This window comes from Pseudonaja textilis, chromosome 2, assembly GCF_049901715.1.
Source record: "Pseudonaja textilis isolate UNSWEBS1 chromosome 2, rPseTex1.2, whole genome shotgun sequence".
NCBI classification, from domain to species: Eukaryota; Metazoa; Chordata; class Lepidosauria; order Squamata; family Elapidae; genus Pseudonaja; species Pseudonaja textilis.
The window spans coordinates 6,378,684-6,403,181 of record NC_141991.1 but is presented as its reverse complement, the minus strand read 5'-3'; the positions used below and the strand labels follow the sequence as shown (position 1 = coordinate 6,403,181).

Below are 24,498 nucleotides of genomic sequence, written 5' to 3'. Positions count from 1 at the left end.
TTTAATGTCTTTTCCTCCCATTTTGGATCTTGACTGAGGGCTAATCCCACTCTACCTTCATTCAGACCTTGCTGCAGGGAATTTTTTGCCTATGAATAGAGTTATCTGTCTCTTTAAGTGCTGACATCTGCTGTGGACTATTAAGGGAGGTGGGGGGCTGCTTTCTCCCTCTAAGAAAACAGTTGCTTCATTTCTCATCCAGGGAAATATAATCTTTTTTAATATTTCTCAAAATGTTTCATTCTTCTAAGAGAGGGGTGGGTGCTAACTTTCTACAACTGGTGGCACGTTACTGAGACTTATTATCATAAGAGAAAACTAAAACAAATTGAAAGGAGGATCCACTTGTTATCAGTGAGCAATCGTGTGCCTTGGATACTCTGAAGCAATGCAAGAGACTCCTGTTCCAAAGGAGCTTTTTCAGAAGGCAACTGGACTTTCTCCAAAAAGCACCTTTGGGACAATCATGACCTGGATGACTGAAGAATCCCCATAGACAAGAGAGTCCTGTGCTCAGTGAACTGACAAAACAGCCTTTCCCACCTAGGAGAAGCAATCCTCAGATCCATTTGCACCACTTAAAGATACCAGCTGCTCTCACTCACCTCACAAGATATCCTAAGGAAATCATCCAGATTCAAGGAAATATCACATGCCCCCCCAGAAAGGCATTAAAAATATCGGACAGAGTGGCAAGCTGGCATCCTGCCTCCCAGCCATTTCTTCTATCGCTATGCCAACCCTTATGTAAATAGCTCTTAATCCAAAAAAAAAAAAAAAGGCTACCAACCCGCCTTCAATCAAGGACTGCACGAGTCAAAAAGAGGGCTATGAAAATATTTATGGACCCTCACATCCCGGACATAAATTGTTTCAACTCCTTCCCTCAAAACGACGCTGTAGAGCACTGCAGAACAACTAGATACAAGGAGTTTTTCCCCCAAAGCCATCACTCTGCTAAACAAATAATTTCCTCAACACTGTTCAACTATTACAAAATCTCCACTACTATTACTGTTAAACTTCTCATCACTCCTTATCACCCATCCCCTCCCACTTGTGACTGTATGACTGTAACTTTGTTGCTTGTATCCTTACGGTTTATATTGACTGTTTCCTAGTATGATTTGATTGCTTGTTGTACCCTAGGACTATCATTAAGTGTTATACCTTATGATTCTTGACTCTTGACAAATGTATCTTTTCTTTTAAATATAGTGAGAGTATTTACACCTAGACAAATTCCTTGTGTGTCCAATCAAACTTGGCCCATAAAGTATTCTACTCTACTCTACTCTACTCTACTCTATTCTACTCTATCCAACCAGTTCCTCCTCCCAAGCCTTAAGCAGGGCAATCATAAAGATAAGGATTAGGCTAAGAAACAACACACACAGGCGCACCAGAATGCCTCCTTCCTGCCTTCCTGACAGGATGAACTCCTTAAGGTGGGGAAAAGAAAAGGCTGTTGGAAGGAGATTTCTTCCAACAGCCGATTCGCCGAACTGCACAGAAAGTTAGCTACTGGTTCTACTGTACTGGTGCAAACCAACTGTATCCCACCACTCTCCAGATCCAATGGGCAAAAATAGTTAATGACATGATATAATTCCCCCTTTCCAGTTAGCTTAAACCCATCTCATAATTAAAGAAAATAATTACAAAACAATAGTAATAAAATTGGAAGATATTGGATATAAAGTTTATTTTTTTCCTGAAATAATAAACTTTATGCCCGACAAATGAAAAGAAAAATAAAAGGTTAAGAAATATTTGATTTGACTAGCACACACCGATCGAAAACTTTTCTCTTCAGTAATGGGGGTAGGTTCTTCTTGAAAATTATGCTTAAATTTAAGGTTACCTGACTAGGGCTTCTCTGCTATATAGATTTGGCTGTGATTTTTAAGGGAACATGAATGAGCAAAATGTTCTCCCGCACTCTTAACCATTTGAAATTTTGTTCCCTGTGTGAAGTTTTGCATGTTTTCTAAGGGTTGTTAGGGCACGATAAAATTGTCCACACTCATTGCACTGAAAGGGCTTCTCCTCTGTGTGGGTTTTATAATGGATTGAAAGGTATCCTTTCTGAGCAAAACTTTTTCCACATTCTCCGCATTTGTAGGGCTTCTCTCCTGTGTGGACCCTCTGATGCCTTCCAAGGTGATGCTTTTGGGAAAAGCACCTCTCACACTCCAGGCATTTGAACGGCTTCTCCCCTGTGTGGATTCTCTCATGACTCTGAAGCTTCCTTAGTTCAAGAAAACCTTTCTCACAAGCCCCACATTTATAGGGTTTCTCGTCTCTGTGCCCTTTCTGGTGTTTCCGGAGGTCAGAAGAAGTCAGAAATCGTGTCTCACATTCTGAACATTGATAGGGTCTCTCCCCGGTGTGAAGTCTCTGATGTTGCAACAGGTTTGATTTCAAGATAAAACACTTCCCGCATTCAAGGCATTTTTCGTTTTTCTCCCCTCGGTGTGTTTTCTCGTGTTTCCAAAGAGAGGAACTCTGTGTGAACTGTTTTCCACACTCCAAGCATTTGTGAGGTTTGATTCCCGCGTGGATCTGCTCATGGACGCAAAGATTTGTCTTCTGAGAAAAGCTCTTCCCGCATTGCCCACAGCTGAAAGGTTTCTCGCCCGTGTGAGTCCTCTCGTGCTTTCTGAGGGTGGCTTTCTCACGGAAAAATGTCCCACATTCCAGACAATGATAAGGTTTCTCTCCATTGTGGATTTTCTGATGTGTAAGGAGGTGTGACGATCGACCAAAGCATAAATCGCATTCATCACATTTATAGGGTTTCAGCGAAGGGGGGCTCCCAAGATCTTCGGCGTCTTTTCCAGAGAAGGATTTCTCACCCTCCAAACCTTGACTGGATCCACTTCCCACATGGACCTTCCTGTGGGTCAAAAGGAGGGACCGGCCAGCAAAGGATTTCCCACACTCTGAGCATTCATGCGTTTTTTTGGACTTTTTCGAAGTGCCGCTTGGGTCTGACGGGGGATCCAAGAGTTTCCCAGGATCCATCCTTTCTGGCAGCTTCTGCCTTGCCCTAAGTATCAACTGCCTGTTGATTGTTGTCTTGCAGGTAAATCTTTGGTCACAATCTCTTATCCCCTGTCAGAAAAAAAGAAAAAGAAATGCAGAATAATATTTCCTCTTGAGAAAAGTAGAGATTCACAATACCTGAGACTTGGGAGGGATCAGGAAGGTTTTCCAATCCGACTCCCTGTTCAGCACCTCACAACACTCTAGTCTAAACAAAATCTCAAGTGACAAATTTTCTGTTCCTGCCCAGAGGAAGGAAGGAAGTGTAGGAAGGTAGCACCCACCCGTCTCCTAGAAAAATGATACATCCTAGGAAATATTAAAAAGGTAGAATATCATCCCTAAAAGGGAAGTAGAAACTCAAGAGAAGCAGAAATTCACCTCAGAAGCAGAAGCTCACCCCCACCTTTATTAATAGGCAGGCCATTAAGGCCTGGGGCAGAATATTCTACATAACAAAGGCCTCTGCCCATCTTACCACCTGACAGGGGGAAGATTGCATCAGCCAGCACTCAGGTTGAAGCCATGGGGTCCAGACAAAGCTTACAAAGTTAGCTAAGACTCCCACCCCTGGGAATCTGACAGCCAATGGGATATTTTTCTTACACAGGAACAGGAAACAATAAGGTGGGGCCCAACAGAGGGTATATAACTAAGGTTATATACATGTCCAGCATGTTGGCTTGGAGCTCAAAGCCATATGGTCCCGTTCACCATTAAACCATCTTTCCAAACAGCCTCCATGTTTCCAGTGTTTTTTTTTTTCCCCACTTGGAACAGAATCCAGAAGAATATTTCTTCCAACAGAAAGAAAGAAAGAAAGAAAGAAAGAAAGAAAGAAAGAAAGAAAGAAAGAAAGAAAGAAAGAAAGAAAGAAAGAAAGAGGGAAAGAAAGAGGGAGGGAGGGAGGGAGGGAGGGAGGGAGGGAGGGAGGGAGGGAGGAAGGAAGGAAGGAAGGAAGGAAGGAAGGAAGGAAGGAAGGAATTCAAAGAAGTTCAAATCCACCTTCAGTATATGGAATACGGAACTAGGGCAGTATCCAGCCTGTCTACTTTGCAGGTTTACCCTTGGGGAAGGTAATAAATTAAGTATAAGGGCAAAAAAGATATTATGAGAAATGATTGTTTTGTCTTAATGGACTGCTGCTTTTATGTATTCCCCTCTCCCATCCCACCTAGTACTCATGAGGAACAGGGTGGATTAAAAAAAGAAAAGAAATAAGGCTCCAACAGCTAAATTCCACAAGGAGATAAGAAAAATAAAGGCAGCTTTGCCCCTTTTTGAAAGAAAAGCACCCAATAAAGCCAATCCAGACCTACTAAGACATTAAATACACCCTGGACGTTTTAACCCTGTGTGGGAAGCCCACCTGCCCCAGAAGTATGAAATAGTTTGGGAAATATTTGAAAAAAGGCAGAATAAAATATTTCCCCTAGAGGAGAAATGGGGAAAAAAACCTTAAGGGAGGCAGAAAACAGTCCCAGTTTCCCTGTCCCAAGCAAAAAATACTGAGGCGGACAGCTTTTAGAAATGCAGATTTGGTAACCCATTCAGAAAGACTGGATCAAGACAAACTCAGATAAGCAACAAAAAATAGGTTGATCAGATTAGCTCAGACAAACACCTAGGATTTGCATTTTCCCTTTTGCCTGTAGAGCTAGCCATGACCCCCATAGAAATCCAGAAGGTTTAAAAACCAACCCACTCTAAACTCCATTTTGCCAGCTGCACCAGAACCCACAAACCCTGGTGGTTCTGTCCACCAATAAATGGACTTTCTTTACAATCAGCCTCTGTGTGGCTTCCAGCATCTTTCTCCCATTTTAAGAATTGAACCAGATGGATTTTCCTTCCCAGCCCCTAGCAAAGCATTGAATACACCCTGAAAGTTTTAACCTGGAAATAAAAAGAGAACTTTTCTGACAGGGAGAACAATCAACCCATGGAACAGCTTTGCTTTCTGAAGTTGTGGGAGCTTCATCCCTTTAGTCTTTCAAGAAGAGATTGCACTGCCATCTGTCAGAAATGGCGTAGTAGGGTCTCCTGATTCGGCAGGGGGTTGGACTAGATGACCTACAAGGTCCCTTCCAACTCTGGTAAATCTGTTGAACCCTGCAAGGGGCGTGGGGAAGGGGAGGGAGGAGAGGCAGCAATCAAACTGAAAACCAGAACTTGGGGTGGAGGGGGCTAAGCTGCTCCCCCTCCCCACAGCATGGAAAAGGGGAGACCATAGACCCTCTTGCTTGCTCTGCAAAGGCGCCCCCTTCCCACGTAATCTTTTATTTGCAGGAGTGAGCTCGGATCTATTTTGAGTGGGGGACTTCCCAGCGCCCTTCATCCCTCCCACCCTCCTCCTCCTCCTCCTCCTTCTCTGCAGTTTAGCTTTGCTCAAATGCACAAGGAAGAAGATCGGGTGTTTTCCCACACATACACACCCCGGTAAGTGGGCCCGATCCCACACACACCACAAAGAGCCGAAGAGAGAGCAGGATCGATTTCAGCCCCTCCTGCAAACGCCGGCCCCGGCAGCATTCAGGCGAGACCGGGAAGGGGAAGAGCCTTTGGCCTTCTTTTCCCCAGTTCCACCCACCCCAAAAAAACCCTCCACCCCAAATTTTCTTCCTCTCTAAGGAATCGATCGCTTAGAGACTTAACTCCTTCGGAACCCAGAGCAAGACGAGGCTTGATGATCAAATGGGGAGGGGAAAGGGGAGGGAAGGGCTAGCACGATTGGCACCAGGTCTGTAACCCCCTCCACACACACACACACACCCCGCGGGTGAACTAAGTCTGGACAGAAGCACCTGGTTTGTGCAAAGCTGTAACCAGATTTTGGGGATTGTTTAATGCATCAGCTTAGTCTAGGACGGTGTTTCTCAACCTTAGCCACTTTAAGCTAGGTGAACTTCAACTCCCAGAGTTCCTCAGCCAGCGCGAGGCATTCTGGGAGTTGGAGTTCAGCTTTCTTAAGGTGGCGAATGGTCTCTATGGCAACCCAGCAAACAGGGCAATTCGCAAGGCCGGTTACCCTTACGGGAATGCCGCCATTGACATCCCTACAGGGACATTATATGCCTCGTTATGCTTCTAAGGACTCAACACCAGATCCAAAGCAACTGTCTTCGAAAGGGTGGCCCAAATATGTGAAGGCAGGGTGTGATGGGAGTCGTAGTACTACTAGGCTAGGGGCATCCGGAGAATAGGCATGGGGAAAGTTCAGTCCTAGTCCTATCCTGTTTGTTTAAGTCCAACTTTGGCTTTTATTCTGCTCCATTCCATTCCATTGTTTATATACTTTAATATTCCATAGTTTCTTTTCTCTCTTCATCTATTCTATTTTCTATACTTTATATTCCACTTTTTAATATTCTGTTCAGTGCATAGAAGATCATAGGGAAGAGGATCATGGCTTACACAATTCTGATTATTTTAGTTATGGCATTTAAATAAGATTTCAAAGGCCTTTATGGCTGCTCTACCAAGTGCTGAACTGGGGCTTATTTCTTCCTTCACTGTTGAAGGTTGATCCTAAAAAGCAGAAGCTGTTCACTATTTTGATGCCTTCATTTGTCAGTTCTAAAGGGGTTTGTTCTTACTTTTGTTGTTAGTCAGATCTTCCTAATTTTTAATTCTGGACCTCTCTGATTTGTACACGTTATTTTATATGAGTGTCTGGAAAGAACAGGCCTGGCAATTGAAGCAATATACAAGCACCCAATTGGACATTAACTGATAACAAGATGACCGGAGAAACGAGAAAATTGTGTGCAAAAATACCAGATCCAGCTTTGCTACTTGTCACAACTTCATCTTCAGTAAACTTTAATTTTGGCTATACAATGGGGTAGGAGATCTTTTCTTTGCTGGATGACCAAGTTGGAAAGGTTGACATTAGCACTGAAAGGGTTTCTCTCCACTGTGGAGTTTCCGCTGAGGTTTAAGATTCAATTTATAGCTGAAAGTTTTCTTACATACACGATACTGGATTCTTTATTTTCTTTAATGAGATCTGCTGGAGATGCCAATTCCCACAACCTTGTCATGGGCTGGGAATGAGATGCCACTTCATGGAGACACAGGAGAAGAGAATTAAGCACAGTTTAGGGCAAGCAAGGAGTTAAGTTAGGTCTTCTTTAGTGAGGTTAATGAATCCCTCAAAAATATCCCATTCAATTTATACAGGTAGTGCTCAACTTACAACAGTTTGTTTAGTGACCATAACAAGTTAAAAGGGCACTGAAAAATGACCATTTTTCACACTTACAACCACTGCAGCATCCCCATGGTCACATGATCAAAATTCAGATTCTTGGCAACTAATTCATATTTATGACAGTTGCAGTCTCTCTGAGTCATGAGATCCCCTTTTGCGATCTTCTGACAAGCAAAGCCAATGAAGAGGCCGGATTCACTTAAGGACCATGTTGCTAACATAACAATTGCAATGGTTCACTTCACAAGAATGGGAAGAAAAGTCGTAAAATGGGGCAAAACTCGTTTCACAAATGTATCACTTAGCAACATAAATTTTAGGTTCAATTGTGGTCGTAACTCAAGGTCTACCTGTACTATTTTGAAGTGGTATTTCGATGGGAAATAAGGTAATTGTTTCCAGATTGACGAAAATAGGCAAGAAAAACATTGAATGCGATAGGGTGCATGAATAATGAAGCATCAGAGTAAAGAACAAGAAGAATATGCTTTAAAAATTAAATTTATAGATAAAGCAATTGTACATAATAGTAATCTTAATTGCACATATTATAACCTGAATTTTGGGTCACATGATAAGCAACCTGGTATCAATTTACAATTCACACTAAAATCATTACATAATTCAAAGTTAACATATCTCACAACCTGCAATGTACGTGCTAAGTAACCTGCACTCCAATTAATCCTGAGTGTGTGACTTTTTTTTCATTCTCTCTCCAATTACAAACAGGGGCATCTTCATTGTGTACCCGATCCCATTTTTTACCAACTTATCTTTAAATCTTCACCTCTCCTATGGATCCCCAAAGATCCAGATCCAATTAACAAAAATAGCTAATGACATAACAATATAATCCCGCTTTCCAGTTAGCTTAAATCCCCCTCATAACAACGAAACAAAATAATTACAAAACAATAGTAATAAAATTGGAAGCTATTAAACATTTCCTAAAATGATAAATTTATATCCCAAAAAATGAAAACAAAAATAAGAGGTTAAACAAATATTTGATTTGACTAGCACACACTGATCAAAAAGTAACAGGGATAGGTTCTTCTTGAAAATTATGCTTAAATTTAAGGTTACCTGACTAGGGCTTCTCTGCTATATAGATTTGGCTGTGATTTTTAAGGGAACATGAATGAGCAAAATGTTGTCCCGCACTCTAACCGTTTGAAATTTTGTTCCCTGTGTGAAGTTTTGCATGTTTTCTAAGGGTTGTTAAGGTACGATAAAATTGTCCACACTCATTGCACTGAAAGGGCTTCTCCTCTGTGTGGGTTTTGTAATGGATTGAAAGGTATCCCTTCTGAGCAAAACTTTTTCCACATTCTCCGCATTTGTAGGGCTTCTCTCCTGTGTGGACCCTCTGATGTCTTGCAAGGTTGTATTTATCGGAAAAGCACATCTCACACTCCAGACATTTGAATGGCTTCTCCCCTGTGTGGATTCTCTCGTGACTCTGAAGCTTCCTTCGCTCGAGAAAACCTTTCCCACACTCCCCACACTTATAGGGTTTCTCCTCTTTGTGCCCTATCTGGTGTTTCCGAAGGTCAGAAGAAGTCAGAAATCGTTTCTCACATTCTGGGCATTCATAGGGTCTCATTCCAGTGTGAAGTCTCTGATGTTGCAACAGGTTTGATTTCAAGATAAAACACTTCCCGCATTCGAGGCACTTTTCGTTTTTCTCCCCTCGGTGTGTTTTCTCGTGACTCCGAAGAGATGAAATCTGGGTGAAACATTTTCCACACTCCAAGCATTTGTGAGGTTTGATTCCCGCGTGGATCTGCTCATGGACACAAAGATTGATCTTCTGGGCAAAGCTCTTCCCGCATTGCCCACAGCTGAAAGGTTTCTCGCCCGTGTGAGTCCTCTCGTGCTTTCTGAGGGTGGCTTTCTCACGGAAAAATGTCCCACATTCCAGACATTGATAAGGTTTCTCTCCAGTGTGGATTTTCTGATGTGTAAGGAGGTATGATGATCGACCAAAGCATAAGTCACATTCATCACATTTATAGGGTTTCAGTGAAGGGGGATCTTCGGCGTCTTTTCCAGAGAAGGATTTCTCACCTTCCAAACCTTGACTGGATCCACTTCCCACATGGACCTTCCTGTGGGTCAAAAGGAGGGACCGGCCAGCAAAGGATTTCCCACACTCTGAGCATTCATGCGTTTTTTTGGACTTTTTCGAAGTGCCGCTTGGGTCTGACGGGGGATCCCAGAGTTTCCCAGGATCCATCCTTTCTGGCAGCTTCTGCCTTGCCCTAAGTATCTACTGCCTGTTGATTGTTGTCTTGCAGGTAAATCTTTGGTCACAATCTCTTATCCCCTGTCAAAAAAAAGAAAAGCAGAATAATATTAAGAAAGGTAGAGATTCACAATATCTGAGACTTCAACCCCATCCGCGACCTCGGGAGACTCTAGACAAAATCTCCCTCATCACTAGGAGGCAATCCCGCTTTTTAAAAATAGTTGTTGAATAATGATGTGGGTTAAGGGTGGCCCGAGGAAGAAGTGGAGGGGTGACTAAAGGGGCTGAGGGAGGTCCTGTGTAGGCCGTCCATGAATTAGGAGTGTTGCAGTGCAGGAGAAAGATGCAGCTGCCACCAGAAGCCTCAGCTGCCGCGTCTAGGCCCTACAATGAGGCAGAAATGCTAGTCTTAAATGGAGGCCTGTGCCACTGACATCAGGCCTGGACTTTTAAGCCAGTGTCACCGTTGCCACTGAGAAATGCGGCCTTAATTTCTGAGACTGGAGTCCTTTGCAGCCTTCCGCCATTCTCCCATCTGCATGTTCCATACAGTTTCTAAGTGACGTGTACCAAAACATTTCTAAGCTTCTCCAGGACCCCCTCAAGTCAAATGTGGCCAACGCTGGGACTCTGATGGCCTCCCCCTGCTGCTCCCCTTGTCCACACAAACCCATGCTTCTTACTTGGGACTCTGTGCACTTAAAATGACCAATGAAATCACTTGAACCGCGACAGTTGAGCGCAGAATTACAGTTTTTGAGCAAAGCCATCATGAGATATCTCACATCATGACCACTTTGCAAAACAAGAGAGATTGCAATCCCAATTGTGCTCATAAATAGAGGACTACCTTCAGGCAACACAGAAGGTTAAGGGGCAAGGGTCTTCAAACTTGCAAGTTTAAGATTTGTGGACTTCAACTCCCAGAATTCCTGAGCTAACATGACTGGAGGAGGAATTCTGGGAGTTGAAGCCTACAAGTCTTAAAGCTGTCAAGTTTGAAGGCCCTGGGTTAAGGCATCGTATAAGCAAAAGAGGAGGAAAAAGTTGAGGTTATTGTAAGCAACCCATTTCTTCCCCCCTTTTCTTGCTTTTTCTAACTTATGCAGTTATGAACTCCAACCCATCACGACTCATCAACCCTGGCTTCCTTGTGGCACATTTCCTGTTCTTGTATGGAGGAAGGAAGGAAGGAAGGAGTCTCCTTATCACACATTTCCTGTTCCTGGAGGGAGAGACGAAATTCACAGAAGGGAGGGAGATAGGGCAGAAGGAAGGAAAGAAATACAAATTCAAGAAGGGAAGGGGAGGAAATTTAAATTCAAAGAAGTTCAAATACACCTTCAGCTATAGTTATGGGGCAGGACTCAACCTGTCTACCTTGCAGATTTACAATTGGGGAGGGTAATAAATTAAGGGTTTTTTTTAAATAAATAAGATATTATGAGAAAGGATTGTTTTGGCTTAATGGACTGCTGTTTTTATGCATCCCATCCCATCTAGAACTCATGAGGATAGGTTAAAAAAAGAAATAAGGCTCCAACTGCTAAAATGCACAGGAGATAAGAAAACTAAAGGCAGCTTTGCCCCTTTTTGAAAGAAAAACACCCAATAAAACTGATCCACACCTATGTGGGAAGCCCCCACCCCCCAGAAAAATGAAATATTTTAAAAAGCCAGAAGATTATACACTGCTGAAAAAAATAAAGGGAACACTTAAACAACACAATGTCAATGACACTTCTGTGAAATCAAACTGTCCACTTAGGTAGCAACACTGATTGACAATCGAGTTCACATGCTGTTGTGCAAATGGAAGAGTCAACAGGTGGAAAGCATAGGCAGTTAGCAAGACATCCCCAATAAAGGAGTGGTTCTGCAGGTGGTGACCACAGACCACTTCTCAGATCCTATGCTTTCTGGCTGATGGTTTGGTCACTTTTGAATGCTGGCGATGTTTTCACTCTAGTGGTAGCATGAGACGGAATCTACAACCCACACAAGTGGCTCAGGTAGTGCAGCTCATCCAGGATGGCACATCAATGCGAGCTGTGGCAAGAAGGTTTGCTGTGTCTGTCAGCGTAGTGTCCAGAGCATGGAGGCGGTACCAGGAGACAGGCCAGTATATCAGGAGACGTGGAAGCGGCCATAGGAGGGCAACAACCTAGCATCAGGACTGCTACCTCCGCCTTTGTGCAAGGAGGGACAGGAGGAGCACTGCCAGAGCCCTGCAAAATGACCTCCAGCGGGCCACAAATGTGCATGTGGCTGCTCAAACGGTCAGAAACAGACTCCATGAGGGTGGTATGAGGGCCCTACGTCCACAGGTGGGGATTGTGCTTACAGCCCAACACCATGCAGGATGTTTGGCATTTGCCAGAGAACACCTAGATTGGCAAATTCGCCACTGGCACCCTGTGCTCTTCACAGATGAAAGCAGGTTCATGCTGAGCACATGTGACAGACATGACAGGGTCTAGAGACGCCGTGGAGAACGTTCTGCTGCCTGCAACATCCTCCAGCATGACCGGTTTGGCAGTAATAGTGTGGGGTGGCATTTCTTTAGGGGGCCGCACAGGCCTCCATGTGCTCACCAAAGGTAGCCTGACTGCCATTAGGTACTGAGATGAGATCCTCAGACCCCTTGTGAGACCATATGCTGGTGCGGTTGGCCCTGGGTTCCTCCTAATGCATGACAATGCTAGAGCTCACGTGGCTGGAGTGTGTCAGCAGTTCCTGTAAGACGAAGGCATTAATGCTATGGACTGGCCCGCCTGTTCCCCAGACCTGAATCCAATTGAGCACATCTGGGACATCATGTCTCGCTCCATCCACCAACGCCACATTGCACCACAGACTGTCCAGGAGTTGGGGGATGCTTTAGTCCAGGTGTGGGTGGAGATCCTTCAGACCATCTGCTACCTCCTCCGGAGCATGTCCAGGCGTTGTAGGGAGGTCATACAGGCACGTGGAGGCCACACACACTACTGAGCCTCATTTTGACTTGTTTTAAGGACATTACACCAAAGTTGGATCAGCCTGTGGTGTTTTTTTCCACTTTAATTTTGAGTGTAACTCCAAATCCAGACCTCCATGGGTTGCTAAATTTGATTTCCATTGATAATTTTTGTGTGATTTTGTTGTCAGCACATCCAACTATGTAATGAACAAAGTATTTAATAGGAATATTTCGTTCATTCAGATCTAGGATGCCTTATTTTTGTGTTCCCTTTATTTTTTTGAGCAGTGTATTTCCCTAAGGGGGAAATGAAGAAACATGCTCTTGAAGACAGAAAACAGCCCCCACTTTGTCTTCAGAGCTCACAGCAGCTTATTGGAAGAAGCAGCAGCCAACTGTCCAGAGAATCCTCTATTCATATGCAAAGCAAATACCGCAGGCAGAAATCCATTCAAGGCAGGATCTTTTCAGGGAAACTCTGCTTGCAGCTAACAAAAACAGAATCCTAGGATTAGTACAGCAGCCGCTCACCCAAGATTCAGCACAGGAAGAAAGCCATGAGCCACAATAGGAATTTGCCCAACAGCCTTTCTGAACACAAGCCCTTTCATTGCACGCACACAAACACACACACACACACATTTCAGGAAATCCTGGCACTCATCTAGCTAGTTGTGCAACTGACCCAGAATTGCATGCTGCCTTTTTTTGTGTATGGCTCTCTTCAATAAACTTTTTCTTTCCAATCAGCCTCCATGTTGTTTCTAGCATATACGCACCAAAGACAAAATTCCTTGTGTGTCCAATCACACTTGGGCAATATTCTATTCTATTCCTGCCAATCTGGAACTGAACCAGATGGGATTTCCCTTCCCAACGCCTAGTTAAAGGGATTGAAATACACACCCTGGAAGTTTTAACCTTGCAAAAGGGCACAGGCCTAAGGGGTGAGGGTGGGGGTGCAGGAGAAAGGCAGCAACCAAAAACTGAAAGCCAGAACGACAGAGAAGTGGGGGAGGGAGCTAAGTCGCTCCCCCTCGCCCAACACCACGGCATGCAAAAAAAAGGGGAGACCATAGACCCACTTGCTTGCTCTGCAAAGGCGCCCCCTCCCCACCTAATCTTTTATTTGCAGGAGTGGGCTCGGATCTGTTTTTTTTGGGGGGGGGGGGGCTTCCCACCTCCCTCACTGCTTCTCTGCAGCTTCGCTTTGCTCAATTGCACAAGGCAGGGGGGGGCAACCCACCAGAGGGTGTCCCTCCCCCCACCCTTTAAATGGGGACCCTCAAGGGTCCGATGCTCAGCCCCCACCTCCCCTCCCAACACACACACACACACACCACGCACCGTAACGGCCCGGAGGGAGAGCAGGGTCGATCTCAGCCCCTTCTGCAAACGCCGCTGCCAGTGACCATCCCTGGCAGCATTTAGATGGGAGGGGCCTTTTCTTTTCCACACCCCTCCACTGCAAATTTCCTTCCTCTCTAGGAATCCATCGCCTCTATTTCCCTCTTTGGAAGACCGGAGCAAGGAGGGGTTGATGATCAAATAGGGAGGGGGGAAGGGAGCACCAGATTTGTAAAAATACGCACACAGACAGACAGACAGACAGACACACACACACACACACGGATTGGGGAGGTTTAATGCATCAGCTTAGTCTGGGACGGTGTTTCTCAAGCTTAAGCAACTTTAAGATGTGTGAACTTCAACTCCCAGAGTTACTCAGCCAGGAAGAGGCATTGTGGGAGTTGGAGTTCAGCTTTCTTAAGGTGGCGAATGGTCTCTATGGCAACCCAGGAAACAGGGCAAGTCCCAAGGCCAGTTACACTTACAGGAATGCCGCCATTGACATCCCTACAGGGACATTATATGCATATAATGTCCCTGTAGGGATGGATGTCAATGGTGGCATTCCTGTAAGCGTAACTGGCCTTGCGACTTGCCCAAAGCAAGTGGCTCGAAAGGGTGCCCCAAACATGAGAAGGCAGGGTGTGATGGGAGTTGCAGTACTAGGGACGTCCAGAGAACAGAAATGGGTAAAGTTCAGAGGCATCAGTTCGCTTCCTATCCTGCTTGTTTAAGTCCAACTTTCTATTCTGTTCCACTCCATTCTATTGTTTATATATATATACTTCATATTCCATAGTTTCCTTTTCTCTCTTCACCTATTCTATTCTATTTTCTATACTTTATAATGTATCTTTTCTTTTTATGTACACTGAGAGCATTTGCAACCAAAGACAAATTCCTTGTGTGTCCAATCACACTTGGCCAATGAAGTATTCTATTCTATTCTGTTCTATTCTATCCTATCTTATCCTATCCTATCCTATTCATTTTTTATATTCTATTCTGTTCTATTCTATCCTATCTTATCCTATCCTATCCTATCCTATTCATTTTTTATATTCTATTCTGTTCATAGAACATCACAGGGAACATGATCGTGGCTTATGCAATACTGATTATTTTAATTAGAAACCCATCATGGCATTTAAATGAGATTTCAGAGGCCTTTATGGCTGCTCCACCAAGTGCAGAACTGGGGCTTATTTTTTCCTTTACTATTAAAGGTTGATCCTAAAAGGCAGACGTGCTCACTACTTTGATAACTTTATTGTCAGTTCTAAAGGTGTTTGTTTATACCTGCAGTCTATCTTTTCTATATTTAATTCTAGACTTCACTGATGCACAGCTTGTTTTATGTGCCTGATTGTTGTCTGGAAAGAATGGGCCTGACAGTTGGCAATTGAAGCAACCACTGTCATCAAAATAAGGCAAAAATAAATGCAGAATTGAAAAACAAAAGAAACTGTTGAATTATTTGACGAGAAGGGGGGGATTTGCTCACAATGAAGTCCTTCCCACAGTCCGAACACAAGTTCAGTCTCTCTCTCTGGTGTGGATCCTCGGATGGTAAATGAGATATTTGCTTTGACTGAAGCTCTTTCAGTACTCGGAGCCCTGACAGGGTTTCTCTCCAGTGTGGAGTTTCCAAGGAGTTTTAAGATTTGATTTATAACTGAAAGTTTTCTCACCCAGCACACTTTTTTTTTTTTTTTTTTTAATGAACCTCTGGAGATGCCAATTCCTGCAACCTTGTCTTGGGCTGGAGATGAGATGAGAAAGTTCATGGAGGACACAGAAGAAGAGAATTAATCACGATTCAGGGCAAGGAGAGAAGGCCGTCTTCATTAGTGCGATTAATGAATCCCACCAAAAATAAATGGCATTATATTTATATTATTTGATGTGACATTTCTATAGAAAATAGACTAATTGTTTCCAGATTGCTGGAAATAGGCAAGAAAAATATTTAACATAATGTGGTATATGAATCATACTGAAATATCACAGTAAAGAAGAACATGAATATGCTTAGAACAATTTATATTTATAGATAAAGCAACTGTACATATAGTAACCTTAATTGTATACCATTGTAACCGGACATTAACTGAATTTTGGGTCACATGAGAGGCAACCTGATATCCATTTACAATTCACACTAAACTGAATATTACATAATTCAAAGTTGCATTTCTCACGATCTGCACGACATCAAATAGCTGTACATACTAAGTAATCTGTGCTCCAATTAATACCAAGTGGGTGATTTTTCATTGTCTCTGCAATTACAACCAGGTGTAACTTCAGGGTCAGGGAATTGCACAGCCAGTGTTTAAATGGGGTCAAAGACACTATCAAGAATCGGCAGTTATATATAAATAAATACATTGACAGTAAGTAACAGCGGCAAACAGTAAATCAATGCAGCAGAAACTTCAGGCGGTCAATCACAATCAATCACAGCTAAGATTCCCTCATGCAGTGGCCAGCTCCCTTTAACCAGTTAGCTGTGAGTGTGTGTTCTTACTCTTAGTTCGATCCCTCGCTGCTCCAATGGTTAATTTTTAAATAACACTCGTTCTGTATTTGATCCCATCTTTCACAAACTTATCTCTAAATCTTCAGCTCTTCCTCTTGATCAACAAAGATCCAGATCCAAAGAACAAAAATAGTTCACGACATATATATTCACCCTTTCCATTTAACTTAAATCCCCCTCATGAACAATTAAACATTACAAAACAACAGTAATAAAATTGAAAGCTGTTAAACATGACCTGAAATAAACAACCCCTTATGTCCAAAAATGAAAAGAAAAAAAACACAAATAAATTAATAAGAAAGACTTCATTTGGTTGTTCTCTTCTCCAACTCCTACTCGCTGTTCCTTTTCTCTTTCTTGCCTGAGTAAGATTTCCCTCCAGAGAAACCGAAGTGATGCGGTGACTTGCAGGGTGACAACGGGTGTTTGGAGGGGAGAAAAATCTGTCGTGAACAATGTGGGAAAAGTGCACTGCAGAGAAATTAAGAACTTGCTGTAGGACAGTGCAAATACTTTTCTTAAGGCTATACAATAGCCTGAAATGTTGAAAAAAAGTGCCACTACAGAAGATTATGGACTTTCATACAATTCTCGTGGAAACAAACTTTCCATGAAACCTTTAAAAAATTACTTTACAATCCTAGAAGAAAATTTTCTTTTCCAGTTAAGAGCTAGCAACCCAGATTTCTTGGGGTCTCTTCCATTATGGATATGAGGGGACCGAGGGCAGATAAGGGGTTAAAAGAGACTCTGAGGACTAAATGGTATCTGAAGGTTATTATCTTCTTCTAGATCACAACCTTTTTTACATAATACCCAGGCCAGGGAGCACTTCACTGCAATTATGAACTGCTTTGTGTTCTTTGAAAAGATTTCGGGAGAAAATGTTAAGATTTCTAGGCTTTCTCTCTGTGGGGACTTACAAATAACCATTTGTCTGAAATGGTGTAGGGTTTCCTGTCTAAGAAGGGGGCTGGACTAGAAGACCTCCAAGGTCCCTTCCAACTCTGGTATTCTATTCTATTCTATTCCATTCCATTCCATTCCATTCCATTCCAGTCCATTCCAGTCTTAGTCTTAGTCTTAGTCTTAGTCTTAGTCTTAGTCTTAGTCTTAGTCTTAGTCTTAGTCTTAGTCTTACTCTACTCTACTCTAAATGTATCAAAACAACTGTCTCATTTCAAGGAACAGATTTTCCACACAGCAGGCTCTAATGTGGCGTGCCCAATAGTCTGGGCACCTGAAGGGTTTATCTGGAGGGCATTTTTACCTGTAGACAAAGTAGACGTTCCAGAAAAATATTTCCCACATCCTAAATGCACAATATCTTTTTCTTGTGGATTCTTTTACAGCCTCCGGAGGTATCGGTGAAGTCGGTATTTTGCAATATTCCAAGCATTTATATCAGTATGCCCCTTTTTTGAGGGCTTATCAAGATTTCCTCACATGTAGTCCTCGACTTATAAAATCACTTTGTTCAGGAAAACTAGGAAAAAATATTCCGCATACCAAACAATTGTAGAATCTCCCCTCTGACTGAAGTTTCTAATGAATGATAACGTGTGACTTTTGAAAACAAAATATTTCCCACTTTGTTCACAAATGAAGGGATTTGTCTCTGCTACGGAGTTTCTGATCCATTTTTAGCTTTGATTTACAATGAAGATTTTCTCACCCTCTGCACACTTGTAAGGCTGCTCTCCTGTGTGACTTCGGGTGTGCCTGTGAAATGCTGCAGGCTGGGCAAAACATTTCCCACAGTCCAGACATTTATATGGTTTTTCTCCAGAGTGGATTCGTTGATGTATCACAAGAGTACTTTTTTGAGAAAAACATCTGTTGCATTCTGAGCATTTGTGAGGTTTCTCTCCTGTATGGATTCGGCTGTGACTTTTAAGCGAAGATGACTTACCAAATGTTCTCCCACAATCTAAACATTTGTAGTTTTTTTCCCCTGTGTGAATTTTAACATGACTTCGAAGGCTTGAGGTGGTACGATAAAACCGTCCACATTCGTTGCACTGATATGGCTTCTCCCCTGTGTGGGTTTTATGATGGCTCCAGAGGTCTCCATTTTGAGCAAAACATTTTCCACATTCTATGCATCTGTAGGGCTTCTCTCCTGTGTGGAGCCTCTGATGCCTTCCAAGGTTGTGTTTTTCAGAAAAGCATTTCCCACACTTAACACATTTGAATGGCTTCTCCCCTGTGTGGATTCTCTCATGATTCTGAACCTCCCTTGGCGTAAGAAAACTTTTCCCACACTCCCCACATTTATAGAGTTTCTCCTCTTTGTGCCTCTTCTGGTGCCTCTGAAGTTCAGAAGAATTTACAAATCGTTTCTCACATTCTGGGCATTCATAGGGTCTCTCTCCAGTATGAAGTCTCTGATGTTGCACCAGGTTTGATTTCCAGGTAAAACATTTCCCGCATTCGAGGCACTTTTCATTTTTCTCCCCTGTGTGTGTTTTCTCATGACTCCGAAGGGCCGAACTCTGGATGAAGCATTTTCCACACTCAAAACATTTGTAAGATTTGATTCCTGCATGAATCTTCTCATGGATCCAAAGATGTGCATTCTGAGCAAAGCTCTTCCCACATTGTCCACAGCTGTAAGGTTTCTCCCCTGTGTGGATCCTCTCATGGTTTCTGAGATTGGCTTTCTTATGGAAACATTTCCCACATTCCAGACATTGATAAGGTTTCTCTCCGGTGTGGATTTTCTGATGTGTAAGAAGTTCTGACTTTCGATCAAAGCGTAAGTCACATTCCTCACATTTATAGGCTTTTGGTCTGGAGGGCGTCCTGTGATCTTTGGCATCTGTTCCAGAGAAGGATTTCTCACCCTCCAAACCTTCAATGGATCCACTTCCCACATGGATCTTCCTATGGGTCAAAAGGAGGGACCAGCAAGCAAAGGATTTCCCACACTCTGAGCATTCCTGGGTTGTTTTGTGGTTTTTCGAAGTGCTGCTTGTGTCTGACGAAAGATCCAAGTGTTTCTCCATGCTTTCCGGTGGCTGCTGCCTTGCACTAAGTGTCTACTGCCTGTTGACAGTTGTGTCGTATGTATATCACAACCGTTTACCCGCTGTTAGAATGAAAAAGAAATGAAGAATATTATTTCCTTTTTGAGAAAGGTAGGGAATCACAAAATCTGAGGCCTGGAAGGGACCATGAAGGTCTTCCAGTCCAACCCCCTGTCCAGGACCTCAGGACACCTGGACAAAATCTCCAGGGATGGAGCCCCTACATCTTTTGGAGGCAAACGCTTCTGTTGAAGTTGTTAAGTGGTTTTGTGTGTCATTTAAGTGGAGGAAGCCCCAAGCAAGAACTGTAGAGGTGCCTCAAGGGGGAGGGGAAGACCCTGGAGGTTCAACGCAAGCCATACATGAATTAGGAGAGCTGCAGTACGGAAGACTCAGCCTAACAGTTCATAACAGATAATCAGAGTTGGAAGGGACCTTGTAGGTCATCTAGTCCAACCCTCCCGCCCAAGCCGGAGATCCTACACCATATCTGACAGATGGGAGTCCAATCTCTTCTTGAAAGTCTCAAGTGATAATGCTCCCACAACTTCCGAGGGAAACTTCTGTTCCATGGGTTGATTGTTCTCCCTGTCAGAAAGTTTCTCCTTATTTCCAGGTTAAATCTCTCCTTGTTCAGTTTCCATCCATTATTCCTTGTCTGGCCTTTGGGTGCTTTAGAAAATAGCTTGACCCCCTTCCTCACTGTGGCAGCCCCTCAAATATTGGAAGATGGCTATCCTGTCTCCCCTGGTCCTTCTCTTCACTAGACTAGCCAGGCTCAGTTCCTGTAACCGTTCTTCATATATTTTAGTCTCCAGTCCCCTAATCATCCTGGTTGCTCTCCTCTGCACTTTTTCTAGAGTCTCAACATCCTTTTTATAATGTGGTGACCAAAACTGGATGCAGTACTCTAGGTGTGGTCTTACTAAGGCTTTATAGAGTGGTATTAGCACCTCACTTGATCTTGATTGTATCCCTCTGTTAATGCAACTTAGGATTGCATTAGCTTTTTTGGCCGCTGCTGCACACTGCTGGCTCATATTTAGCTGGTTGTCCATTAAGACTCCAAGATCCGTGTCACAGTTACTGCTACTGAGCCTGGTTTCACACAGTATATAGGTGTACTTTTGTTTTGTTTTTTATCTAAGTGTAGGACTTTACTTTTCTCTACATTGAATATCCCCAGCTAGGCCCTGCAATGGAACAGAAATGGCAGGGCGGTGCCTTAAATGGAGGCCTGGGGCCTTCAGCACTCTCAGCCACCAACCCCAGGCCTGGACTTCAGCCCATTGTCACCAGTGCCACTGAAAAAAATGTGGCCTGAATCCCCCGATGGATGGCCTTTGAAATCCTGCACCATTCTCCAAGCCGCCTGTTCCATAGCGTTTCTAAGCAAGGGGTCCCAAAATCACCTCTAAGCTTCTCCAGGACCCTCGCAAGTCAAACGTGGACTGTGCCGGGACCCGCAGGGCCTCTCCTTTGGGGAAATCCATGCTTCTTACCTAGGACGCCATCCACTTAATGACCAAATGAGATCCCTTAATAACTGCAACACTGAGAGGAGAATTACACTCCTTGAGCAAAGCCGTCCTGCGATGACTCACATAATGACCACTGTGCTAAACAAGCGAGATTCCAAGCCCAACTGTAGTCGTAAGTCAAGGACTACCTAGAAGCAACCCAAAAGATTAAGGCTTCATAGAAGCCAAAGAGGAGGAAAGAGAGTTCAGGCTAGTATAAGCAACAACCCCCATTTCTTCTCCCCCTTTTCTTGCTTTTTCTGAGTTTTGCAGTTATGCGCTCCCTCCCATCATGACTTATGGGTCCTGGCTTCCTTGTGACACGTTTCCTGTTCCTTTATGGAGAAAGGAGGAAGGAGGAAGCAGGGAGGGAGGGGGGAAGGGAAGGGAAGGAAAGGAAGGAAGGAGGAAGGAAGGAAAGGAAAGGAAAGGAAAGGAAAGGAAAGGAAAGGAAAGGAAAGGAAAGGAAAGGAAAGGAAAGGAAAGGAAAGGAAAGGAAAGGAAAGGAAAGGAAAGGAAAGGAAAGGAGGGAGGGAGGGAAAGGAAAGGAAAGGAAAGGAAAGGAAAGGAAAGGAAAGGAAAGGAAAGGAAAGAAGGAGGGAGGGAGGGAGGGAGGAAAGGAAAGGAAAGGAAAGGAGGAAAGAGAGGGAGGGAGGGAGGAAAGGAAAGGAAAGGAAAGGAAAGGAGAGAAGGAGGGAGGGAAGAAAAAGGAAAGGAAAAAGGAAAGGAAAGGAAAGGAAAGGAAAGAGAAGAGAGAGGGAGGGAGGGAGGAAAAGGAAAGGAAAGGAAAGGAAAGGAAAGGAGAGAAGGAGGGAGGGGGGAGAAAAGGAAAGGAAAGGAAAGGAAAGGAGAGAAGGAGGGAGGGGGGAGAAAAGGAAAGGAAAGGAGAGAAGGAGCGAGGGAGGGAGGAAAGGAAGGAAGGTATAGAGAGAGGTGGGTTCAAATCCCCCTTCAGCTATAGAAACTCTGATGACTGGGGCCAGCACTGGCCTGTGTTGGAGAGGGGAATAAATTAAAAGACATTATGAGGAAGGATCCTTTTGACTGAACGAACCGCTGCTTTTATGCATCCCCCCACCCCTCACCTAGAACTCATTAGGAACAAGGTGGATTTAAAAAAAAATCAAAGGCTCCAACAGCTAAAAATAAAGAGGCAATAAGAGAATTATAGGCGGCTTTGGACCCCTAAAAACCGGAGAAAGCTGGATCCCCACCTAGTGAGACACTGAACACCCGCTGGAAGTTTTAACCCTGCAATGGGAGAGGGGGAGGGAAGGCAGCTATCCAACTGAAATCGAGATCAATGGGGAGGAGAGGGGGGGGGGCTAAGCTGCAACCCTCCACCCCCCTCCTCGCCACAGCACGGAAATGGGGAGACCAGGGACCCTCTTGCTTGTACTTCAAAGGCACCCCCCTCCCCACCTCGTCTTCTCTTTGAAGGGAAAGCTCGAGCCTTTGGGGACAGGGGCTTCCTGACGCTCTTCCTCCCTCCCTCCCTGCTTCTCTGCAGGTAAATGGAAATCCCAAGGCCCCCATCCCCAAACCACCCACCCACACACCGGAAAGGCCCGGAGGGATAGCAAAGTCCATCTCAGCCCTTTGTGCCAACGCCGCCCGCCCGTCAGCATCCAGTCCCAGCAGCGTTCAGACGAGAGGGGGGACATCTGACATCCCCTTTTTCCTCTTCTCTCCCCCGCAGACCCCAGCCTCCTCCACCCCAAATTTTCTTCCTATCTAGGAATCCACCGCCTCTGTTTAACTCTTTCGAAGACTGGAAGCAAGAAGAGGCCTGATCCGGGGGTCTTCGAATTTGACGGCTTTAAGACTTGCGGACTTCAACTCCCAGAATTCCTCCTCCAGCCATGTTAGCTCAGGAATTATGGGAGCTGAAGTCCACAAAGCTTATGAATCTAAATCAGGGGTCTTCCCACTTGACAGCTTTAAGACTTGTGGACTTCAGCTCCCAGAATTCGTCCTCCAGCCATGTTAGCTCAGGAATTCTGGGAGTTGAAGTCCACAAAGCTTAAGGTGGTCATGCTTGAAACACATGAATCTAAACCAGGGGGCTTCCCACCTGACAGCTTTTAAGATTTGTGGACTTCAGCTCCCAGAATTTTCCTAGGAGAGGGGTGGGTTTTAACTTGAAACCCTTCCTTTCACCCACCCCCTCCCACTTGTGACTGTACGACTGTAACTTTGTCACTTGTATCCTTACGATTTATATGGACTGTTTCCTAGTATGATTTGATTGCTTCTTGTACCCTAGGACTATCATTAAGTGTTGTACCTTGTGATTCTTGACTCTTGATGAATGTATCTTTTCTTTTATGTACACTGAGAGCATTTGCACCAAAGACAAATTCCTTGTGTGTCTAATCACACTTGGCCAATCAAGAATTCTATTCCTTCCTTCCTATCTGTCTCCTTCCTCCTTCCCTCCGCCCATCTTTCCTCCCTCCTTCCTATCTCCCTCCTTCCTTCCCTCCTCCCTCCCTCCTTCTGTCCCTCTGTCCTTCCTCCCTCTCTCCTTCCCTTCCTCTCACTCTCCCTTCCTCCCTCTTCCCTCCCTCCCTCCTTCTTTCCTTCCTCCCTCCCTCCTTCATTATCATTATTATCAGTATCATTATTATCATTATTATCATTATTCTGTGTTGGACCTGATGATTCTTGACTCTTGACGAATGTATCTTTTCTTTTTATGTACACTGAGAGCATTTGCACCAAGGACAAATTCCTTGTGTGTCCAATCATTCTTGGCCAATAAAGAATTCTATTCTATTCTATTCTATTCTGTTCTGTTCTGTTCTGTTCTGTTCTGTTCTGTTCTGTTCTGTTCTGTTCCGTTCCGTTCCGTTCCGTTCCATTCCATTCCATTCTATTCTATTCTATTCTATTCTATTCTATTCTAATTCTAATTCTATTCTATTCTACCTTACGATTCTTGATGAATGTATCTTTTCTTTTTATGTACACTGAGAGCATTTGCACCAAGGACAAATTCCTTGTGTGTCCAATCATTCTTGGCCAATAAAGAATTCTATTCTATTCTGTTCCGTTCCGTTCCGTTCCGTTCCATTCCATTCCATTCCATTCCATTCCATTCCATTCCATTCCATTCCATTCTATTCTATTCTATTCTATTCTATTCTATTCTATTCTATTCTAATTCTAATTCTATTCTATTCTACCTTACGATTCTTGATGAATGTATCTTTTCTTTTTATGTACACTGAGAGCATATGCACCAAAGACAAATTCCTTATGGGTCCAATCACTCTTGGCCAATAAAGAATTCTCTTCTCTTCTCTTCTCTTCTCTTCTCTTCTCTTCTCTTCTCTTCTCTTCTCTTCTCTTCTCTTCTCTTCTCTTCTCTTCTCTTCTCTTCTCTTCTCCCTTACGATTGTTGACGAATGTATCTTATTTTTTATGTACACTGAGAGCATATGCACCAAAGACAAATTCCTTGTGTGTCCAATCACACTTGGCCAATAAAGAATTCCATTCCATTCCATTCTATTCTTGTGGGTTGTTAAGTGGAAAGACACCTAGGCAAGAACTGCATGGAGGCCTGAAGGGTGGG

At 43.8% G+C, this 24,498-nt stretch overlaps 3 protein-coding genes across 5 annotated transcripts; all 3 read right to left on the bottom strand.

Annotated features, from left to right (window-relative positions):
* Positions 1–1,036: 1,036 nt before the first annotated feature.
* Positions 1,037–5,599, bottom strand: LOC113454043 (uncharacterized). Its single transcript, XM_087928407.1, has 2 exons — positions 5,514–5,599; positions 1,037–3,117 (listed from the first exon to the last, which is right to left on the bottom strand). The coding sequence occupies exon 2, from the start codon at positions 3,025–3,027 to the stop codon at positions 1,945–1,947; it is 1,083 nt and encodes a 360-aa protein (XP_087784533.1). The 5' UTR covers positions 3,028–3,117; positions 5,514–5,599; the 3' UTR covers positions 1,037–1,944.
* A 2,147-nt stretch (positions 5,600–7,746) lies between these two features.
* LOC113454045 (uncharacterized) lies at positions 7,747–14,048 on the bottom strand. 3 transcript variants are annotated; one of them, XM_087928411.1, is made up of 3 exons: positions 13,822–14,048; positions 12,909–12,962; positions 7,747–9,593 (listed from the first exon to the last, which is right to left on the bottom strand). In XM_087928411.1, exon 3 carries the CDS (start codon positions 9,501–9,503, stop codon positions 8,430–8,432), a length of 1,074 nt encoding a protein of 357 aa, XP_087784537.1. In that variant the 5' UTR covers positions 9,504–9,593; positions 12,909–12,962; positions 13,822–14,048; the 3' UTR covers positions 7,747–8,429. The 3 variants fall into 3 exon arrangements, with proteins under 3 accessions (XP_087784537.1, XP_087784538.1, XP_087784536.1); XM_087928412.1 differs by lacking the exon at positions 12,909–12,962 and having other exon boundaries at positions 13,006–14,048; XM_087928410.1 differs by lacking the exon at positions 12,909–12,962.
* A 3,379-nt stretch (positions 14,049–17,427) lies between these two features.
* On the bottom strand, positions 17,428–19,441 carry LOC113451849 (uncharacterized). Its single transcript, XM_087928275.1, is given in 2 exon segments — positions 17,428–18,036; positions 18,039–19,441. Coding segments are annotated over 2 exon segments (1,410 nt in total). The 5' UTR covers positions 19,378–19,441; the 3' UTR covers positions 17,428–17,965.
* Positions 19,442–24,498: the final 5,057 nt, after the last annotated feature.